The sequence below is a fragment of the Bos mutus genome, chromosome 12, assembly GCF_027580195.1.
Source record: "Bos mutus isolate GX-2022 chromosome 12, NWIPB_WYAK_1.1, whole genome shotgun sequence".
Taxonomy (NCBI): domain Eukaryota; kingdom Metazoa; phylum Chordata; class Mammalia; order Artiodactyla; family Bovidae; genus Bos; species Bos mutus.
Window position 1 is genome coordinate 16110573 of NC_091628.1, and position 20540 is coordinate 16131112.

Consider the following 20540-nt stretch of genomic DNA (forward strand, 5'->3'; position numbering starts at 1 on the left):
GCCTGGTGGGCTACAGTCCATGGGGTCCCAAAAGAGTCGAACACAACTTAGTGACTAAACAACAACAAAGCTTTGGCATGAATTCTTCATTTGTGGTTACATTGCTACATTTAAATTCGTGAATTAGTTCACAATTTTTTGCTGATTTAAACTTACTCAAAAGAGTTTGTTAAGAAACATTTTTCATTATTGATAGAAGAAAAATGTCTTTTTAAAAAATTGAAGTATATTTGCTGTACAATTTTATATAAGTTACAGGTGTATAATACAGGTTCACATACACCCACAAAGGAAACCATCAACAAAATAAGAAGACAACCTACTGAATGTGAGAAAATATTTGCAAATGATATGATCAATAAGGGGCTAATATCCAAGAAAAATGTCTTCTAAATCTTACATTTGCTATAGCTAAATGTTACCATTTTTCTTTAAATATTTAAAATACTATATCCTTATCTCCCTAGAACAACCATAATAGTCAAATTTAAATTATTTGCCATAGGTAATCATCTAAAAAGCAAGAGAGTTCCAGAAAAACATCTATTTCTGTTTTATTGACTACGCCAAAGACTTTGACTGTGTGGATCACAATAAACTGTGGAAAATTCTGAAAGAGATGGGAATACCAGACCACCTGACCTGCCTCTTGAGAAACCTATATGCAGGTCAGGAAGCAACAGTTAGAACTGGACATGGAACAACAGACTACTTCCAAATAGGGAAAGGAGTATGTCAAGGCTGTATATTGTCACCCTACTTATTTAACTTATATGCAGAGTACATCATGAGAAACGCTGGACTGGAAGAAGCACAAGCTGGAATCAAGATTCCCGGGAGAAATATTAATAACCTCAGATATGGGAGAAATATTAATAACCTCAGATATGCAGATGACACCACCCTTATGGCAGAAAGTGAAGAGGAACTAAAAAGCCTCTTGATGAAAGTGAAAGAGGAGAGGGAAAAAGTTGGCTTAAAGCTCAACATTCAGAAAACGAAGATCATGGCATCTGGTCCCATCACTTCATGGGAAATAGATGGGGAAACAGTGTCAGACTTTATTTTCTTGGGCTCAAAAATCACTGCAGATGGTGATTGCAGCCATAAAATTAAAAGACACTTACTCCTTGGAAGAAAAGTTATAACCAACCTAGATAGCATATTGAAAAGCAGAGACATTACTTTGCCAACAAAGGTCCGTCTAGTCAAGGCTGTGGTTTTTCCAGTGGTCATGTAATGGATGTGAGAGTTGGACTGTGAAGAAGGCTGAGCACAGAAGAATTGATGCTTTTGAACTGTGGTGTTGGAGAGGATTCTTGAGAGTCCCTTGGACTGCAAGGAGATCCAACCAGTCCATTCTGAAGGAGATCAATCCTGGGTGTTCTTTGCAAGGAATGATGCTAAAGCTGAAACTCCACCTCATGCCAAGAGTTGACTCATTGGAAAAGACTCTGATGCTGGGAGGGATTGGGGGCAGGAGGAGAAGGGGCCGACAGAGGATGAGATGGCTGGATGGCATCACCAACTCGATGGGTGTGAGTTTGAGTGAACTCCGGGAGATGGTGATGGATAGGGAGGCCTGGCATGCTGAGATTCATCGGGTCGCAAGGAGTCGGACACGACTGAGTGACTGAACTGAACTGAACTGAACCGCTTACTAAATATGGGAGAAAGGAAAGAAAAAGTACAAGTTAATTTTTGGCCCACTATAGGTCAGAAAGAAAAGCTTAATGAAAAGGAAGCAATTTTATAGAACGAAAGAAGTAATACTTTAAGTAGTTGAGCAACTAGTGAAATCATTTTTATGCTATAAATCAGTAAATTTATGTTAGAGTCATTTTTTTCAATAATAATGTCGCATTCATTATCAGAAAAAAATTGGGAGATCTTATTTTCTTTAAAATGAGAAAGTATCATTTTTATTTCTACAGCGATTGCTGGACTTTTAATAGGTATGTCATGGTCAGTTTCTTTGTCTTTTTCATTCTCCTTATTTCCTTCCTACTTTAGCAATGGTTGGATGGAAGTCTTTCAGCAAAAAGTTAGTCTCTGAGAGAAGATCAAATATTAGCCCGGAAATTTGTTTAATAAGCAGGGCTCCAAACAGAAAGGGTGAGTGAGAGCTGAAATACAGCATCATGTGGGGCTGCAGCTGGAATCCCAGAGGAAGGGGGACCTATTATTTTTTAGCAATTTATTGAGACATTATTCATATACCGGAAAATTCAGCATTTTAAAGTGCATAGTTCAGCGGGTTTTATATTTCACAGAATTAAGCAACCATCACCGCTGTCCAATTATACAATATTTTCATCACCACCCCCATCAATGTTGCTGTTGTTCGGTCACCCAGTCGTGTCCGACTCTGTGACCCCATGGACGGCAGCACGCCAGACCTCCCTGTCCCTCACCATCTACCAGAGTTTGCCCAAGTTCATGATCATTACATCGGTGATGCTGTCCAGCCATCTCATCCTCTGATGCCCTCTTCTCCTTCTGCCCTTAATCTTTCCCAGCATTAGGGATTTTTCCAGTGAGTACTCTGTCCGCATCAGATGACCAAAATACCGGAACTTCAGCTTCAGCATCAGTCCTTCCAGTGAATATTCAGGTTGATCTCCCTTGATCTCCCCAATCTTATTGACTGGTTTGATCTCCTTGCTGTCCGAGGGACTTTCAGGAGTCTTCTCCAGCACCACAGTTCTAAATCATCAATTCTTTGGCATTCTGCCTTCTTTACGGTCCAGCTCTCACAATCCCCATCAATACAAAAAACTCCCTTAGGAGTTACCCCTTTCTCCCTTCTCTTCCCCCAGCCTCTGGCAACCATTAATCAACTTTCTGTCTCTGTGCATTTGCCCATTCTAGACCTTTCATGTAAGTGGAATAATCAAATATATGGCCTTTTCTGTCTGACTTCTATCACTTAGCAAAATGTTTTCAAGATTCATCCATGTTATAGCCTGAATCAGTACTTCATTCCTTCTCGTTGCTGAATGGTATTCCATTATAAGGATATGCCACATTTTATTTGTCCACTCATAAGCTGATGGACATTTGGATTGTTTCTTTTTTTTTTTTTTCAATTTTTTGGCTGCAGCATGCAGCATATGGGATCTTATTTCCCCAACCAGGGATTGAATGGTGCCCCCTGCTTTAGAAGCATGGACTCTTAAGCACTGGACTGCCAGGGAAGTCCCTGTTTCCAGTTTGGGACTTATGAATACTGTTGCTATGAACATTTGTAAACATATGTGTTCAAGTCTCTTGGCTATATACCTGAGCGGAATTGCTGGGTCAAATGGAAACTCTATGCTCAAACTTTCGAGGAACTGTCAAACTGTTTTCTAACATGGTTGCACCATTTTATGATCCCAACAGCAATGGATAAGAGTTCCAGTTTTTCCACACTCTTACCAATATTTGTTATTTGCTATTTAAAAATTTTTGTCATCCTATTGGGTAGGAGGGCTTCCCTTGTGGCTCAGCTGGTAAAGAATCCGCCTGCAATGGAGGAGGCCTGGGTTCAATCCGTGGGTTGGGAAGATCCCCTGGAGAAGGGAACAGCTACCCACTCCAGTATTCTGGCCTGGAGAATTCCATGGACTGTATGGTCCATGAAGTCGCAAAGAGTTGGACACAACTGAGCGACTTTTACTTCACTTCACTTCATTGGGTAGGAAGTGGTATGTATCTCTGTGGTTTTGACTCACATTTCCCTAATGACTAATGCTGTTGAGCATCTTTTCATATGCTTATTGACTATTTGTATATCTTCTCTGAGAATTGTCTTTTCAGATATTTTGCCCATTTAAAAACTAGATTATTTATCTTTGCATTGTTTATTTGTTAAATTTATTTATATATTTTGGATATGAGTCCCTCATCATCTATAATTTGCAAAGATTTTCTCCCATTTTGTGAGTTGTCTTTTAGCTTTCTGGATAGTGTCCTTTGAAAAGCAGAAAGGTTTTTATGCCATTCTCCCAAATTTTGATAGAGTCTCATTTATCTCTTTTTTCTTTGGTTGCTATGCTCTTGGTGTCAGATCTAATAGTTCGTTGCCTAATCCAAAATTACAAAGATTCACTACTTCTAAATTTTCTTCTAAGATTTTTGTAATTGTAGCTTTTAAACTTAGGTGTCTGATCCACTTTTAGTCAATATTTGCATATGGTGTGAGATAGGAGTCCAGATTCTTTTTTTTTTTTTGGCATATGGGGAGCTGATTGTTTCAGCAGTGCATGCCCCCTTTTGATTATGCACAAAGGCACCATCTGGACTGATGGAGAGCCTCTTCAGGTCTTCGATTAAAGAAGATGACAGTCCAGAGCAAGTGGGAATCGGTGACAATCTGTGGAGCAACAACAGAATGAAACCAGGACCTCAGAGGAACGGATGAGGAAAGGGAGAGTAGAGAGAAACTGCAATGAGGAGACTTCTTAACGCCTGTAAGTGGAGATGTGGGCCCCAGTGGAAGGATGACCTGAATGGATTAGTCAGGTAACGTTTCAGGATCCTCAGGACCTGGGGTATTTTTCTGATTGGCCAAGGGAACTTGGTAATGGGGCAACCTGTGTTTCCTTCAGGCATGTGGGGATTAAAGGTAGGGTTACATACAGAGACATAGAAAATAAACTAATGGTTACCAAATGGGAAGTGGGGGAGGAACAAATTAGCAGTTTGGGATTAACATATACACACTGCTGCTGCTGCTGCTGCTGCTGCTAAGTCTCTTCAGTCGTGTCCGACTCTGTACGACCCCATAGATGGCAGCCCACCAGGCTTCCCCGTCCCTGGGATTCTCCAGGCAAGAACACTGGAGTGGGTTGCCATTTCCTTCTCCAATGCATGAAAGTGAAAAGTGAAAGTGAAGTCGCTCAGTTGTGTCCGACTCTTAGCGACCCCGTGGACTGCAGACTACCAGGCTCCTCCATCCATGGGATTTTCCAGGCAAGAGTACTGGAGTGGAGTACCATTGCCTTCTCTGAACACTACTATATATAAAATAGATAACAAAGATCTACTGTATAGCACAGGAAACTATACTCAATATTTTCTAATAATCTATAAGGGAAAATAATCTGAAAAAAAGTATATAAAACTGATTCACTTTTCTGTGTACCTGAAACTAACACAACATTGTAAACCAACTATGCTTCAATAAGAAAAAGTGGTTGGAGGGGCTTCCCTAGTTGTCCACCAACCAAGACTCTACACTTTAAATGTAGGGGGCCCAGGTTTGATCCCTGGCTAGGAAACTAGATTCCACATGCTGCAACTAAGAGTTGACCTGCCACAACTGAAAAAAAAAAAAAAAAATCCTGCACACCAAAACTTAAGATTCCAAGTGCAGCGACTAAGACCCAACGCAGCCAAATAAATACATAATCAAAATATTTTTAAATAAATAAAAACCAAATGGATAAAGTCATATATTTCGCTGAAAAAATCCTACCTAAAATAAATAAAATATAAAACAAGGAGGGATAGTGAACCAGTGAAGTTGCTCAGTCGTGTCCAAATCTTTGCAATCCCATGGACTGAAGCCTACCAGGCTCCTCCATCCATGGAATTTTCCAGGCAAAGGTACTGGAGTGGGTTGCCATTTCCTTCTCCAGGGGATCTTCCCGACCCAGGGATTGAACCCAGGTCTCCTGCATTGTAGGCAGATGCTTTACCATCTGAGCTACCAGGGCGAAATCAATATTCTTAATTAACTTTGTGAATGATGTTGTTATTTATAAAAATATTTTCATATCTGCCATTTATCCAGTTATTTATACTTCAAAAGTATGCCATCTAGATATTTAATCATGATCCTGAAGTCATGTAATCTCTCTCTATAAGCCTTAAAATTCTGACTTGGTGTATTTTAACTGTGTTGAAAGACATGATTTTTAAAAATAACATTTTCAACCAAGTTGAACATGTTCATGAATCTAATTCTTTACTATGAATTTAATCTGTGTATCACGGAGCTCTCCAAGCATATGTTTTCTGATGAGTTTTCACAGTAATCTATAAATATATTTACAGTTATGGTTCTATATCTAGTGAATGAATCACTCAGTGAGGATGATCGCTACAGAAATAATGTCTGACATACAAAGACAACACATAAATGTTCGTTGATGGAATGATTCACCAGAAAGATAAGTAATATAACTGAAACCACTGTCTTGCAGTTAAAAAAGCAAAAAACAAGAATAAAGATGAGGAGCAAGGGTGGCAGAGGAGAGAGCACAAGAGCGAGTGAGCAATTAGAGGGCAGGAGATAAAGGCTTGACTAATTCCCATCCCGTGACAGACGATCGCTCAGCTCTCTTTGCCTGGGGGACACTGAAGCTTTGTCTTTCTTATAATCCTAGACAAGAATAACAATGCCTGCCAACAAGTTAACCAATAACCATTCGACAAAGAATAAATCTGTACATAAAAGCATATAAGACATTTTGAATGGAAGATTCTGAAATAAGCTATCGTGCTCATGACCATTAAAAATACAACAAAGAGCTATCCAAGTCTTAGTGTGTGGATGAATAATTTAGACCTTATCCAATGGTAAGAACCTATTTAACCCAATAGTAGGTACTGTTTAAGTCCTCTCTGGACCCCAGAGTTGTATTTCAGTTTAAACCTGCAGCATTAATTTAAATTTCCAATGCAGGAAGCGGATGTTGAGCACTGATTAAGTGGGCCAAAAAATATAGTTATAGGGAACAGAAAAGTGACTTTTACTGTTTTCATTTGTTATATAGATTTACAGTCATTATAATTTTTACTATTATGACATACTCTTTGTCTCATACATGGATTTTTTTTATTACAAGGCCTTCTTTAGGGACAAAAGTACCTACTACAATATATGGAAAAAATATATAATCTGCTCTGCAATGGGGTACTTTATGTTCAATTTCTAAGAGCAGAATATGGCAAAAGATACCTGGATAATTCAAAGCAAAAGAAAAAAATTAATTGGGACTCAATTTAGACAATTGCTTCAGTTCTTTCTTTTAGTTAGTAAATGTATTACAACTGCAGGTGTGTATGCTCAGTCGCTCAGTCACGTCCAACTCTTTGCAACCCCATGGACTGTATCCTTCCAGGCTCCTCTGTCCATGGGATTTTCTAGGCAAGAATACTGGAGTGGGTTGCCATTTCCTGATACTATTTCTTAATTATGTTGCAGTGTTTGAAAAGTGTGTTAGTTACTCAGTCATGTCCAACTAGTTGCGACCCCATGGACTGTACCCTGCCAGGCTCTCTCTGTCCATGGAATTCTTTGGGCAAGAATACTGAAGTGGGTAGACATTCTCTTCTCCAGGTGATCTTCTCAACCGAGGGATCAAACCCAGGTGTCCTGCATTACAGGCCGATTCTTTTACCATATTAGCCACCGGGGAAGCCCTCCAGTGTTTGTGTGCTTAGTCACTCAGTCGTGTCCAACTCTTTGTGACCCCATGGACTGTAACTCACCAGCTCCACTGTCCACGAGGATTCTCCAGGCAAGAATACTGGAGTGGGTTGCCATGCCCTTCTCCAGGGGACCTTCCCAACCCAGGGATCGAACCCAGGCCTCTCACATTTCAGGCAGATCCTTTACCATCTGAGCCACTGGGGAAGCCAGTGTTTAGTACCAGCTGGAAATGTAGAAAAGATAAGGCAGATAATCTTTAGGGTAATTTAAATGCTTAAATTCATGGTTCTCAATATGCATGAAAGTCACCTAAGAAGCATGAGATCATTGTAGATTCCCAAGTCTCACCCCCAGAGATTTCAAGCTGAGAATTCTAGGAGGTGACCTAGGAAAACGCATCTAATAAACAGGCCAGTTGAATCTACTGCAAGTGGTCTGAGGCCACATCCTGAGAAGCTCTGGGCTTTCAGAGAATGTGAATACTTACAGAGCCCACGAACCACAAGCAGAAAGCAGGAGAGATCCACTCTCTGGCGTGGATTCCACAGTCAATCCACATGGCATTTTTGGCCCTTTGTTCTTTTTTAGAAACCTGCTCAGAGAAAATCAAAAACAAGTAAGAAGCAGCTTTAGGATAATAACTTCCTGAATACCAGGGCTTCGATTTCATCCTTTTAGCAAATCTATGAAATATCCCCTATTCTCTTCATTCCTTGGAAAATTCTTGGTTTAAAATTCTTTTTATTCCTAAACAAATACCCGATGATACCAGAGCTACATGAGAAATTGCAGAAGTAGAGACCCAAGAACTAGTGCTTCAGGCCATATCTTCACACTGCAGTTAGAATGAAATGAGCCTGTGTTGGGTGGGCAGCTCTCTGTGGGAAGTGGGCACAAAGAAAGGCTTGGGAGAGGGAAGTTAGTGGTGCCCAAGACAACCTTGGACTCCCTCACCATTTTCCCAGGGTGCACACTTTTATTTAACGTGTAGATCATTTCCTTATTTCACACAAAAATAAACACACATCTAACTTGACATCAATTTATTATCAACAGGTCTGGGGACAGAGACCTTATTCTGATTTACCATCTAGGGTACTAGTGTAAGCCGCCAACTTTCTGGAATAAGAACTACCAACTTGTCTTCAATGATAGCCTTTGATGACTTTAGAAGAATTCTCACAAACACCTCTATATAAAATGAATCATCATTCATCTACTTTTAAATATTACACAATTTTAGAGTATGGAGGGAAGGGAGAAGAGTGTTGCAAAATCAAAGAAATATGTGGGGTTGGAATTCCAAAGCAAGAAAAAGAGAGGGTTCCATTTTTAAATTGCCATCTATACCACTCAGGGAGTTTTCTTCTTAACAAACCTGAAGTTACTGATGTCCAACAAAAAGGCAAGTGTGGAAAGCTTTGGCCACAAAGGATCAAATTGTACAAAGAGAATTTCCCAACTGATTTAATCTCCTCAACTTAAAAGACAATCCTGAGTTGTTTTGACTAGTTGCTTTATTCGACCTTCTGTTTAACTGTGGCTGAGCAAATTCTCTTGGTACCCATTCTGACACTGAGGAACCCTAGGGACTCCCATGATGTGCACATCCTTGATTGAGACTGGGACTAAAGCTTGCAGGAAGCATGGTTTTCCAACATGTATATCAGGTCCCAGAAACACAAGTTCCAAACAGTACATACAACAGGGCAAAAAGTAAATGTCATAGGTGGGTATGCCATGTTTACATGGATCCAGCCCAGTAGACTAACTCAGCTGCCAAGAGAACCCAATGTTGCCTAGGGTCTGACTTTGTACTGCAAGCTCTTGTCAGAACAGATTAAAACCCAGAAATCCTGACTCCAAATCTTATCTTTGGACAATCAAAGAGCCTCACCTATCACAGTTTAGAACATGTGAGGAAACCATGTGTGAATGAAATTTTACTAAATCGAATGTATTTCTCCAATAATTAAATTTTTTCAGACCTTCTTTTTAATTTTTTTTTTTTTTTTAGGAGAAAGAGTGGTTTTAAAAATAGCAACAGAACTGCAGAATTAGAAATGAACAGGCAGAAATCAGTTTGGTTTCATGGTTCCCAATATTCTTCCTGTGGCCCAATTCACTGACTTTACTAAGACCAGTTTGTTCAACTGAGAATAAATAACCAAACAGATGGTAACTGAAGCAGAAACGGTCATATCAGCCCTACTGCCAAGAATCCCAGCATTGCTCTGGTTCCTATTCTTTCCTAGTTCCTGTTGTTCAACTCCTTTGGTTCTAAAAACTATAGTAATGTCAATGTTTATTCAAAACAGATCCCTTTCCTTTTTTTTGGCCTAAGTCAGTCAGTCAGTGGTGGTGCTGAGGGTGGTGGTTGTGGTGGTATAAATAAAAGAGGACTTGAAAGATAATCCAGACCACTCTCCTTGTTTTATGAAGGTAGGCATTGAAACCCAGAAAGGTTAAATGACTTATCTATGTCACAGAGTAGATTCTAAAACTGAGGTTACTACTCTTAGGTCAACACTGTAGTAGCAAAGGAAAACAACTTAAAGGTAATCACCAATCACTGAAGATCTGGATATTAAAGTTGAGGATCATTTGTAATACACATATTTCCAGAACTCAAAAGAAAATCCAAGTAATAACAAGCACCACTGGAGAATTAATACCTCCCCAAAGTTGAAAAATCAACGACTCTTCCCATACCTTTAAAACATAAAGTGGGTACTTCTCGTATGAGGATCCAATGTGGATTTTTTCAACCATATCAGGATACCGCTCAGTCATAACTTCTATCCAAGAATAGATCTATCAAAGCAGAAACCAGTGGTCACAGAGCAAGTTCAAAGCATTTCCCTGACAAAGGAAACAGACAAATTCTTCCAGGAAGGGTTATCCCTCTAGAAAAAATTTTGTGGAGATAAAGAGGAACTAAAACACTTGAGGCAGAGTGTTTCTTCTGCTGCTTAGGAAAATCAATAAAATTAAACTTTTGAGAAGTATCAAGGTTTAGGGAAAGTGGAAATGTACTAAGAAACTTACGACAAAGTAGGGAAAGATCATCTTTAAAGGATAACTCCTTAAGTTATTTTTAAAGGCTGATAATGTCGAATCCTCACCTCTGTGTATGAAATCCTATTTACCATTCAAGAGTTCATTTTTATATGAGATTTTAAAAAAATATTCACTTTTCAAGGGTAACCTAAGGAAGTCCCGGGCACTGTCTTTGCACAGGATAAATGGAGCTGCTTTTTTTTCCCAGTGGAGACTTGTGGACTCACAACAAGGGGTGTGAAATGATGAGAAGCAAAGGGGAGAACAGTCTGGAGGAAAAAAGAATCTCTTCTATCCAGGGAAGGAGTTTGATTCTAAAACTCTCTCCTAGGTGGAAGTCTAGTGGTTTGCGATTCTGACAAGATTATAGTAGAAGGAAACAAACAAATAAATTTCTAGTCCTGACTTTAGGCTAGCCCCCACTTCAAAGCAGGTGTTGAGTGGTGGAGCCTGATCGTGTTTTAAAGTAGACCAACTTCTCAGGGGCCATTTAAAAATGTTTACACCTTTTGTAATGGAAATAACCAACCCTTGGCCTCATTTCTAGGAAATTTGCTGAAGGTAATTTCAAATAGCAGTCCTAGCTGAAGGGAAGAGGAGTACCATTTATCCTTGGGTCTTCTTACAGGAGCGTAACTAGGGCGAGTGGTATGTGTGATGGGTTGTTCTGTGCGAGGAATTAAGATGCTTCTGGAAGGTCTACCTTCTGCCAAGTACCAATGCTGTCAGTGTCTGTGGTGTTGAAAATTTAACCATCTGTGATTTCCTCTGTTTACTGTGCTACTCTTCTAAGGCACGCACACATCTAAGAGAACTGCTCCATCCACCTATTTTGTGTTACAGCACTGACAGTTCAGTAGATTTCCTCCAACAAGGGAGGCTGTATTATATTAATTATAGTAAGGCAGCTTTATAGAAAACTTTAAATCTAATCTGCAGTAATCAAGGTTACATCCTTTGAATAATGCTCTTCTTTTGCCATTTGTTTTAAGACGTGTTTTTTTGGTCATTTGTTTTTCTCCCCTACTGTAGCTTACTTAAAATTTCCTAGTGAGAGTCAATGACAAAAGAAACCCCTTTTGCTCTCCAAGTGAACATGAATGCGGACTGAAGAGCAGAGCTGAAGGGGAAGAAAGGCAGAATTTGGGGGAGAAAGATTGCCGCAATTGCTACAAACCTCTTAGAAAAGATTCAGGATGGGAAGGATGAAGATGTCCAAACTGTTTTCTGAAATGTCATTGTGATGAAATGAATTGTGTTCCCCCTCAAATGTGTATATTAATCCCCAATACCTTAGAACATGACTGTATTTGGAGACAGGGCCTTTAAAGTGGTAATTAAGTTGCACTGAAGTGTCAGTGTGGGCCCCAACCCAACCCGACTGGGATTCTAATAGGAAGTGGAGACTACAATGGTCAGCGAGACTTCAGGGATGTGCGCACACTAAGAAAAGGCCATGTGAGGAGGTGGCCATCCACAAGCCAAGGAGAGATGTCTCAGAACAAACCAGCTCTCCTGACACCTTGTTCTTGGACTTCCAACCTCCACAACTGTGAGAGAATAAATTTCTGTTGTCTAAGCCACTCAATAAATGGCACTTTGTTACAACAGACTGTAGCTCAGGTGGTAAAGAATCTGCCTGCAACGCAGGAGACCCAGGCTCAATCCTTGGGTCAAGAAGTTGCCCTGGAGAAGGGAATGACAACCCACTCCAGTATTCTTGCCTACAGAATCCCATGGATGGAGGAGCCTGGCGGGCTACAGTCCATGGGTTACAAAGAGTCGAACAAGACTGAGTGACTAACACTACTACTGTGGCTAACTAATACTGTTTTCCTCCCATGTCTTTCCAACTCTTTCCTGGGGAGAGGATAAGAAAAAAAAAAATAACCTCTTTGAACAAAATATTTAAAATATACCCCCAAAATACTCTTTTTAAATGTTCAAATCCTTTGTTTATTTAGTTAGGCTGCACTACACAGCTTGTGGGATCTTAATTCCCTGACCATGGATTGAACCTAGGCCCTTGGCACTTAACGCAAGGAATTTTTCCTGGTCTGCCAGGAAAAACCCAGCAACATATTTTAAATACTTCTGTTTAAGGCATCTCATTCTTCCCACCAAACCCAACACAGCAGTGACACTGTCACCTTCTCCACTTGTAAATCCTGCCTACCCAACCTCTCAACTCCAGGCCTCAAGGTTACTCATGCAGGGCTGATGTAGGCGGCTGGATGGAGATAGTTTAGGTGGAACAGACAAAGTCAAGGTAGGAGAGAGAAAGGAGAGGGCTGAAATGTTAAGATCCCCGTCCACCAGCCCGGCACATCAGTCCTAGAAGCCTGCTGATCTCTGGTTTGAAAGAAAGTGTTAGTCACTCAGTCATGTCCGACTCTTTGCGACCCCATGGACTGTAGCCTGACAGCTCCTCTGTCTCTGGAATTCTCCAGGCAAGAAAACTGGAGTGGGTAGCCATTCCCTTCTCCAGGGGATCTTCTCGACCCAGGGATTGAACCCAGTTCTCCTGCATTGAAGGCAGATTCTTTACCATCTGCGCCACTAGGGAAGACTGAGTTCTGGTTTAACTAACTGGAAAGGAACAGATGCGTTTGAAGATTAAATAGAAAATTGATGCTTATTATTTAAGTGTTAGATGTCACAAAAGTATGGATATGGTTCTTAACAGTTTCTGGGCGCCTAGCCAAAAATGATAAAAAAAAAAAAAAAAACACAACTTCTATTAAGGAATATAGCAGTACTCCTATGAAAGAATAAAAGGTATCAAGGGATTTTGTACTACTTGGAGAGTATTATATTGAAAAGAAAGGGGTTTAGCCTTTACGGGAACAAATACAGGGAAATGGCTCTTAAAGTATGATGTGAAAGCTTATTGAGGTCAACTGAACATGGTATCAAGCTTAGGTTTCCTCTAGGAAAATTGGAACCCGTAAGTACTAAGAGGAAAAGAAACCAATTTCTTAAATATTAAAATACAGGCATCATCATAATCATTACTATTACTATTAGTATTTTAAACAGGTTCCTTCTGAAAAGAATAAAATACACTTAAACACTTTTGCATCCTAAATATAAGTGAATAAATTCCTTTAATTCAGTGAGATAATGTGGCAGTTATTCGGTAAGAATTCATTTAGGATAATGGCTGGAGTGCTATTTTTTGTGTGTGTGGCAGTTTCAATAAAAAGGTCTTATTTTTTAATTTTCTGTTGTTCCTTAGAATGTAGTGTTACTCCTGACAATCAGAGATATTCTTAGCTATGGACAAATAGCCTGCTTAGAGGGGCAAAGTCCAAAATATGATGCAATCTTTCCAGGCAAGATGTCTACAAAAGGACCAATTACCTCTGTATAATCAATCTAATAGTGATTTTTTTTCACCCTCTTCCACTAATTATGATTCTCTAATAATTTCCCATGGCTGAAATGGCAATGCTCATTCAATGAAAACAGGCAGTTTGGAGAGAAACGTTGACAACTTACCTCATTTAGTGAGTGATACTGTTCATAGTAGGAGGAGGATGCCCGGGGGCTGATGGTGTCATTGGAAGTCTGCTGCCGGATAAGATCTTCCACATTTTCCACCAGGACCCTGGGTGATGAAACAAGAGTATGAGCTGGTTTCCAAACAGGGCTCTAATTTTCCCTCGTGGCCCATCGCAGACACAACAGGCAAGTGTGGGGGGAAAGTCACTAAGAAATCTAGCAAGCTCAAGGTGAAAACACCACTAGCATGACGGGCTGAAATTCACAAGCCCTCTGCATAGAGCCGCATGGGCGCTGAAGAGACAGTGGCTCCTGTAGAGTATGCTTTCAGGGCCTTCAAAACCTGACCCTTTCTCCAACATTATCAACATTTCTTGATGGTGACTTATTAATGCCTTTTAAATGAACACAGGAATAAGGAAGGTATAGGAAAGTGATCTCATTTAATTCCTCTTGCAAGGGGTCACACAGTTAACTTAGGCACAAACATTTTAACTAAGACGAAATTGAGCCATTCTGTCACCTGGAATGAACAAGAAAAAGTTAGCTGCCATTCTAATAAAGCTTTCTGTACTTTTATTTAGAGTTAGTTGTTCAGTCGTGTCCAACTCTTTGTGACTCCATGGAAGAGGAATTCTCTTGCATGGAATTCTCCAGCCAAGAATAGGGGAGTGAGTAGCCATTCCCTTCTCCAGGGGCTTCCCTGGTGGCTCAGACTTTTGTTTAGACCAACAGGTAAAAGCCAAGACTTTGACATCAGAAAGTTCTGAGTTAGAGTCCTGGATGTGCCACATTCTAGCTGGTTGACCTTGAGAAATTCCTTTGTAAATCTGAAACATTTTTTCTTACACACAGTGAGGATAGTATCTACCTCACAGGGTTTAATAAGGGTTAAAAGATACAATGTATAGAAAAGCTCAGTACCTTTCCTGAAAGGCATCAGATACTAATAACATGTTATTATAATAATCATAATACGTTATCCAAAGATTGCTTGGCATCCAGGAAGTGCTAGGGCGGCAGGAAAACACTGATGCTTGGGTAATGGATGCGAAAGGAGATATGGACAGGAGACTCTAAAAGGAAGAAGGCATGGGCTTTGAACAGAAAGCATACCTAATGCATATTTTAGTTTAGAGCCAGACATTCCAGAATGCTTGCTGACCTCTTGAAGCAAAATTCCCTTTAGCAGCTGCTTTTTTAAGTGATATCACAAAGCCTACTAAAGTGAATGACATTTTGCTTCCTAAGTCCAGGAACAGAGTAGAGGAATTTTAAGAAGGAACTGGGAGAAACCATAAGAGGCTCCACAGATCACTGAGTCTAACAGTCCATTTCAGACAAGGGACCAAGGTCTTGAGCAGTAAACCACTCATTCAAGGTCATGGAGCCAGCCTCTTGGGCTTTCCATGTGGCATGCTTAATGTAACTATACATTTTTCTAGGAAGCAATGAGACCATCCACTAGCAAATGCACGGTGTGTGTTGCGTGTGTGTATGCTCAGTTGCTCAGTCATGTCCAACTCTTTGCAGCCCCACGAACTGTAGCCCACCAGGCTCCTCAGTCCATGGAATTTTCCAGGCAAGAATACTGGAGTGGGGTGCCATTTCCTGTGTCAGGGGATCGTCCTGATCCAGCAGTCAAACCTGAGTCTCTTGCATTGGCAGGTTTCTTTACCACTGTGCCCCCTGGGAAGCCCCAAATGCATCACAGGTGCTTATAATGTCTGTATGCTCAGGTGCTAGTCGTGTCTGACTCTTGGTGACTCCATGGACTGTAGCCCACCAGCCTCCTCTGTCCATGGAATTTTTCAGGCAAGAATTCTGGAGCAGGTTTCCATTTCCTAGTGCTTATAATAGTTACTCAATAAATATGGAATTAAGCCTACCTGAATGGAATTCTGCTCGCATTTAAATGGGCTTTCACATTGCTTACATCAGATGCATTCACAAAAAAATGGACTTCGTATCCCTTCACAATATATTCAGCTGCTACTGGCTGCCAGAGAACAATCTGCAGTTTCAAGAAGGAAAATTGATAAAGACAGTTTTTCACATGGTTCTCATCTGTAGCTAACGCCATAAAAGAGTATCTATAAAGGAAATGAAAAAATAATTTCTGGTCACTGGTCCACTCACAGTCACCAATCCCATTCACACATGTGGTAGTGTAAACATTTATTCTGTACGGGGCTTCTTTTATTCTGTAACCCCAGTGGCTAATGAGGGCCTGGCATTTACTAGGTACTCAATAAATATTTGCTGAGGCAATGAACTGATAAATGAACGCATGAATATTTAGAGTCCAACTGTAGGACTGGAGGTGTATGTCAGATGTTTAAAGAGAAATGAAAGTTGGTCTGGAAAGAAAGTTGATTAATGGCGCTTTTCTTTAATAAAAATCCCATATCCTTGATTCTAACATCACATTGGTGTTTCTTTCCTTTAATCTAATTGCGGCCTTTGGGCAAAACCTTTCCATAATATTTACAGTTTTGAGTTTTTTGGTTTTTTGTTTTTTCTGGCTTTACTGTGCTTTTTCAAAGCACTTTCACACCCATTGCCTATGATCTTTTTACTAATTCTTTGCCATAATCAAGGCAGCAGTTATTATTTTGATTGTTCAGATGAAGAAATTAAGGCTCCAAGCTAAGTCGTCTAAAAATCACAGGCCAAATAGTGGCCAAACAAGACCTAAATGCTGAATCTGTGATGCTTCCTCTGGCAGTGCTTCCTCTGCCTGCAGTGTGGCGGCTGTGGAAACACAGCGGCCGCTCTTCTGCTGGGAAATGCCTAGTTCTCTGACCCTGTGTGCTGCTGTCCGTCTATATCCCCTACAGGCTGAGGTTGCACGGCTCCAGGGCTGCAGCCAGTCAATGATGGCATACTGCAGGCATAATTTCGCAGGCCCATTCCTGCCAGATTAGGGTTTCCTCTTGCAGTTGACGTTGTCTTAAGGACTTACGTGGTCCAGTCAAACTTTCATCGGGATTGTCTTGCAGTCTAGAGGTTGTCCAGGCATGACCCTCCTTTTTGCACAGTGGCGGCTGCTCAATGGTCTGCGGGTGCTCCCCGCCATCTCCAGCTCCTTCTTCATCCTTCACAAGCAGACCCCATAACAAGTCTCTTATATCTCTAATCTTCTCAGAAAACCTTAGCCCGATATCCATGGAGCCAGCAATTTTTTTTATCATGATATTTTGTAATTCTTAACAGTTTTCTACATTCAGGGGAGTTCAGTTCCAGGCATGAAAATGTTAGCCAGTTTTCTTCTGTGTTTTTATGCTTACACTTTAGCTAAATTTTTTAAACAAACACCTATTCAGTTTAGTTCAGTTCAGTCGCTCAGTCATGTCCGACTCTTTGTCACCCCATGGACCACACCACACTAGGCCTCCCTGTCAATCACCAACTCCTGGAGTTTACTCAAACTCATGTCCATTGAGTCGGCGATGCCATCCAACCATCTCATCCTCTGTTGTCCCCTTCTCCTCCTGCCTTCAATCCTTCCCAGCATCAGGGTCTTTTCCAAGGAGTCAGCTCTTCACATCAGGTGGCCAAAGTATTGGGATTTCAGCTTCAGCATCTGTCCTTCCAATGAATATTCAGGACTGAATTCCTTTAGGATGGACTGGTTGGATGTCCTTGCAGTCCAAGGGACTTTCAAGAGTCTTCTCCAACACCACAGTTCAAAAGCATCAATTCTTCGGCGCTCAGCCTTTTTCACAGTCCAACTCTCACATCCATACATGACCACTGGAAAAGCCATAGCCTTGACTAGACGGACCTTTGTTGACAAAATAATGTCTCTGCTTTTTAATATGCTGTCTAGGTTGGTCATAACTTTCCTTCTAAGGAGTAAGCGTCTTTTAATTTTATGGCTGCAGTCACCATCTGCAGTGATTCTGGAGCCCATAAAATAAAGCCAGCCACTGTTTCCACTGTTTCCCCATCTATTTCCCATGAAGTGATGGGACCAGATGCCATGATCTTCGTTTTCTGAATGTTGAGCTTTAAGCCAACTTTTTCACTCTCCACTTTCACTTTCATCAAGAGGCTCTTTAGTTCCTCTTCACTTTCTGCTATAAGGGTGGTGTCATCTGCATATCTGAGGTTATTGATATTTCTCCCAGCAATCTTGATTCCAGCTTGTGCTTCTTCCAGCCCAGCGTTTCTCATGATGTACTCTGCATATAAGTTAAATAAGCAGGGTGACAATATACAGCCTTGACGTACTCCTTTTCCTATTTGGAACCAGTCTGTTGTTCCATGTCCAGTTCTAACTGTTGCTTCCTGACCTGCCTACAGGTTTCTCAAGACACAGGTCAGGTGGTCTGGTATTCCCATCTGTTTCAGAATTTTCCATAGTTTATTGTGATCCACACAGTCAAAGGTTTTGGCATAGTCAATAAAGCAGAAATAGATGTCTTTCTGGAACTCTCTTGCTTTTTTGATGATCCAGCAGATGTTGGCAATTTGATCTCTGGTTCCTCTGCCTTTTCTAAAACCAGCTTGAACATCTGGAAGTTCACAGTTCATGTGTTGCTGAAGCCTGGCTTGGAGAATTTTGAGCATTACTTTACTAGCGTGTGAGATGAGTACAATTGTGTGGTAGTTTGAGCATTCTTTGGCATTGCCTTTCTTTGGGATTGGAATGAAAACTGACCTTTTCCAGTCCTGTGGCCACTGCTGAGTATTCCAAATTTGCTGACATATTGTGTGCAGCACTTTCACAGCATCATCTTTCAGGATTTGAAATAGCTCAACTGGAATTCCATCACCTCCACTAGCTTTGTTTGTAGTGATGCTTCCTAAGGCCCACTTGACTTCACATTCCAGGATGTCTAGCTCTAGGTGACACACCATCGTGATTATCTTGGTCATGAAGCTCTTTTTTGTACAGTTCTTCTGTATATTTTTGCCACCTCTTCTTGATATCTTCTGCTTCTGTCAGGTCCCTACCATTTCTGTCCTTTATTGAGCCCATCTTTGCATGAAATGTTCCCTTGGTATCTCTAATTTTCTTGAAGAGATCTCTAGTCTGTCCCATTGTAGATTTCCTCTATTTCTTTGCACTGATCATTGAGGAAGGCTTTCTTATCTCTCCTTGCTATTCTTTGGAACTCTGCATTCAGATGGGTATACCTTTCCTTTTCTCCTTTGCTTTTCACTTCTCTTCTTTTCATAGCTATTTGTAAGGCCTCCCCAGACAGCCATTTTGCTTTTTTGCATTTCTTTTTCTTGGGGATGGTCTTGATCCCTATCTGCTGTACAATGTCACAAACCTCTGTCCATATTTCATCAGACACTCTGTCTATCAGATCTAGTCTCTTAAATCTATTTCTCACTTCCACTGTATAGTCATAAGGGATTTGATTTAGGTCATACTTGAATGGTCTAATGGTTTTTCCCACTTTCTTCAGTTTAAGTCTGAATTTGGCCATAAGGAACTCATGATCTGAGCCACAGTCAGCTCCTGGTCTTGTTTTTTCTGACTGTATAGAGCTTCTCCATCTTTGGCTGCAAAGAATATAATCAATCTGATTTTGGTGTTGACCATCTGGTGATGTCCATGTGTAGAGTCTTCTCTTGTGTTGTTGGAAGACGGTGTTTGCTATAACATCTATTGACTTCTGTTATTGTAGCATCTTTGTGAGTTTGCACTTTCAATCACAAGTCACTATTATTTTAACTGGCTGTAAAGTTAATAGCACAAATGAACAAAGTGTTATTTGGGGAATCAAGTGATTAGGGGAAAGAAGAGAAAATTACAAGAAGAGGGGTATATACCAACTGTATATATACAAGTCAGACAACACATAGGCGAAAACAGGGCACACCATTCTTTCATAAACTTAATACGAAGATACGAAATATGAAGATAAATGATGGAGAAATTACCTTGTATGTTGTAGTAACATTCTGCAGAATTTGAACTTGCCTGGAGGTTCTAGGAAGAGCAGATAAAACCTGGCCCCTGGGAGAAAAACACACACAGGATTTTGAGGTTATGTAAAAAATGAAAATAAGATAAATTATATAGGGAAGGGATTCTAGGTAATTACGAAAAGGAAACAAAATATTGAAATAAAAGAGGATCTCACCATAGATTTTTAAATAAGCTAGATTTTGCTTCACTCTAGGTGGAGAAATAGGAACCAAGTTTACCCTTCCTCCTACCTGAAAACTAATATATATGTGTGCATACATATACACACACATGTAAAACAATGCACTCAAGAAATTGAACATATAAAACATGATGAAACACAATTTCCTGTATGGGGTCCTGGAACAGAACAGTGGAGAAACTGGTGAAATCTAAATAAAGCATGCAGTTTAGTTAATAGTAGAGTACCCATGTTGGTTTCCAAGTTTTGACAAATAATACCATGATGATATAAAATGCTAACATTAGGTGAAACTTGGTGCAGTATATACAAAAACTCTCTAATATCTTTGCAACCTTTCTGTAACTCTAAAAATATTTCAGATAAAATTTTAATTAAAAATTAAAACAAAAACGTGTATCAGGAACTCTAGAAGCTCAAAA

The 20540-nt window shown here is 40.3% G+C and overlaps 1 protein-coding gene across 1 annotated transcript in view; it reads right to left on the reverse strand.

The window, feature by feature from the left end:
- Positions 1-20540, reverse strand: part of CPB2 (carboxypeptidase B2) — a 58546-nt gene that overhangs the window by 21896 nt on the left and 16110 nt on the right. The window contains exons 2-6 of the mRNA XM_005896744.2: positions 19889-19964; positions 15877-16001; positions 13985-14093; positions 10136-10237; positions 7911-8015 (exon numbers count right to left, since the gene is read on the reverse strand). Of these exons, the coding sequence (XP_005896806.1) occupies positions 7911-8015; positions 10136-10237; positions 13985-14093; positions 15877-16001; positions 19889-19964 (517 nt within the window). The remainder of the gene's footprint in view (positions 1-7910; positions 8016-10135; positions 10238-13984; positions 14094-15876; positions 16002-19888; positions 19965-20540) is intronic.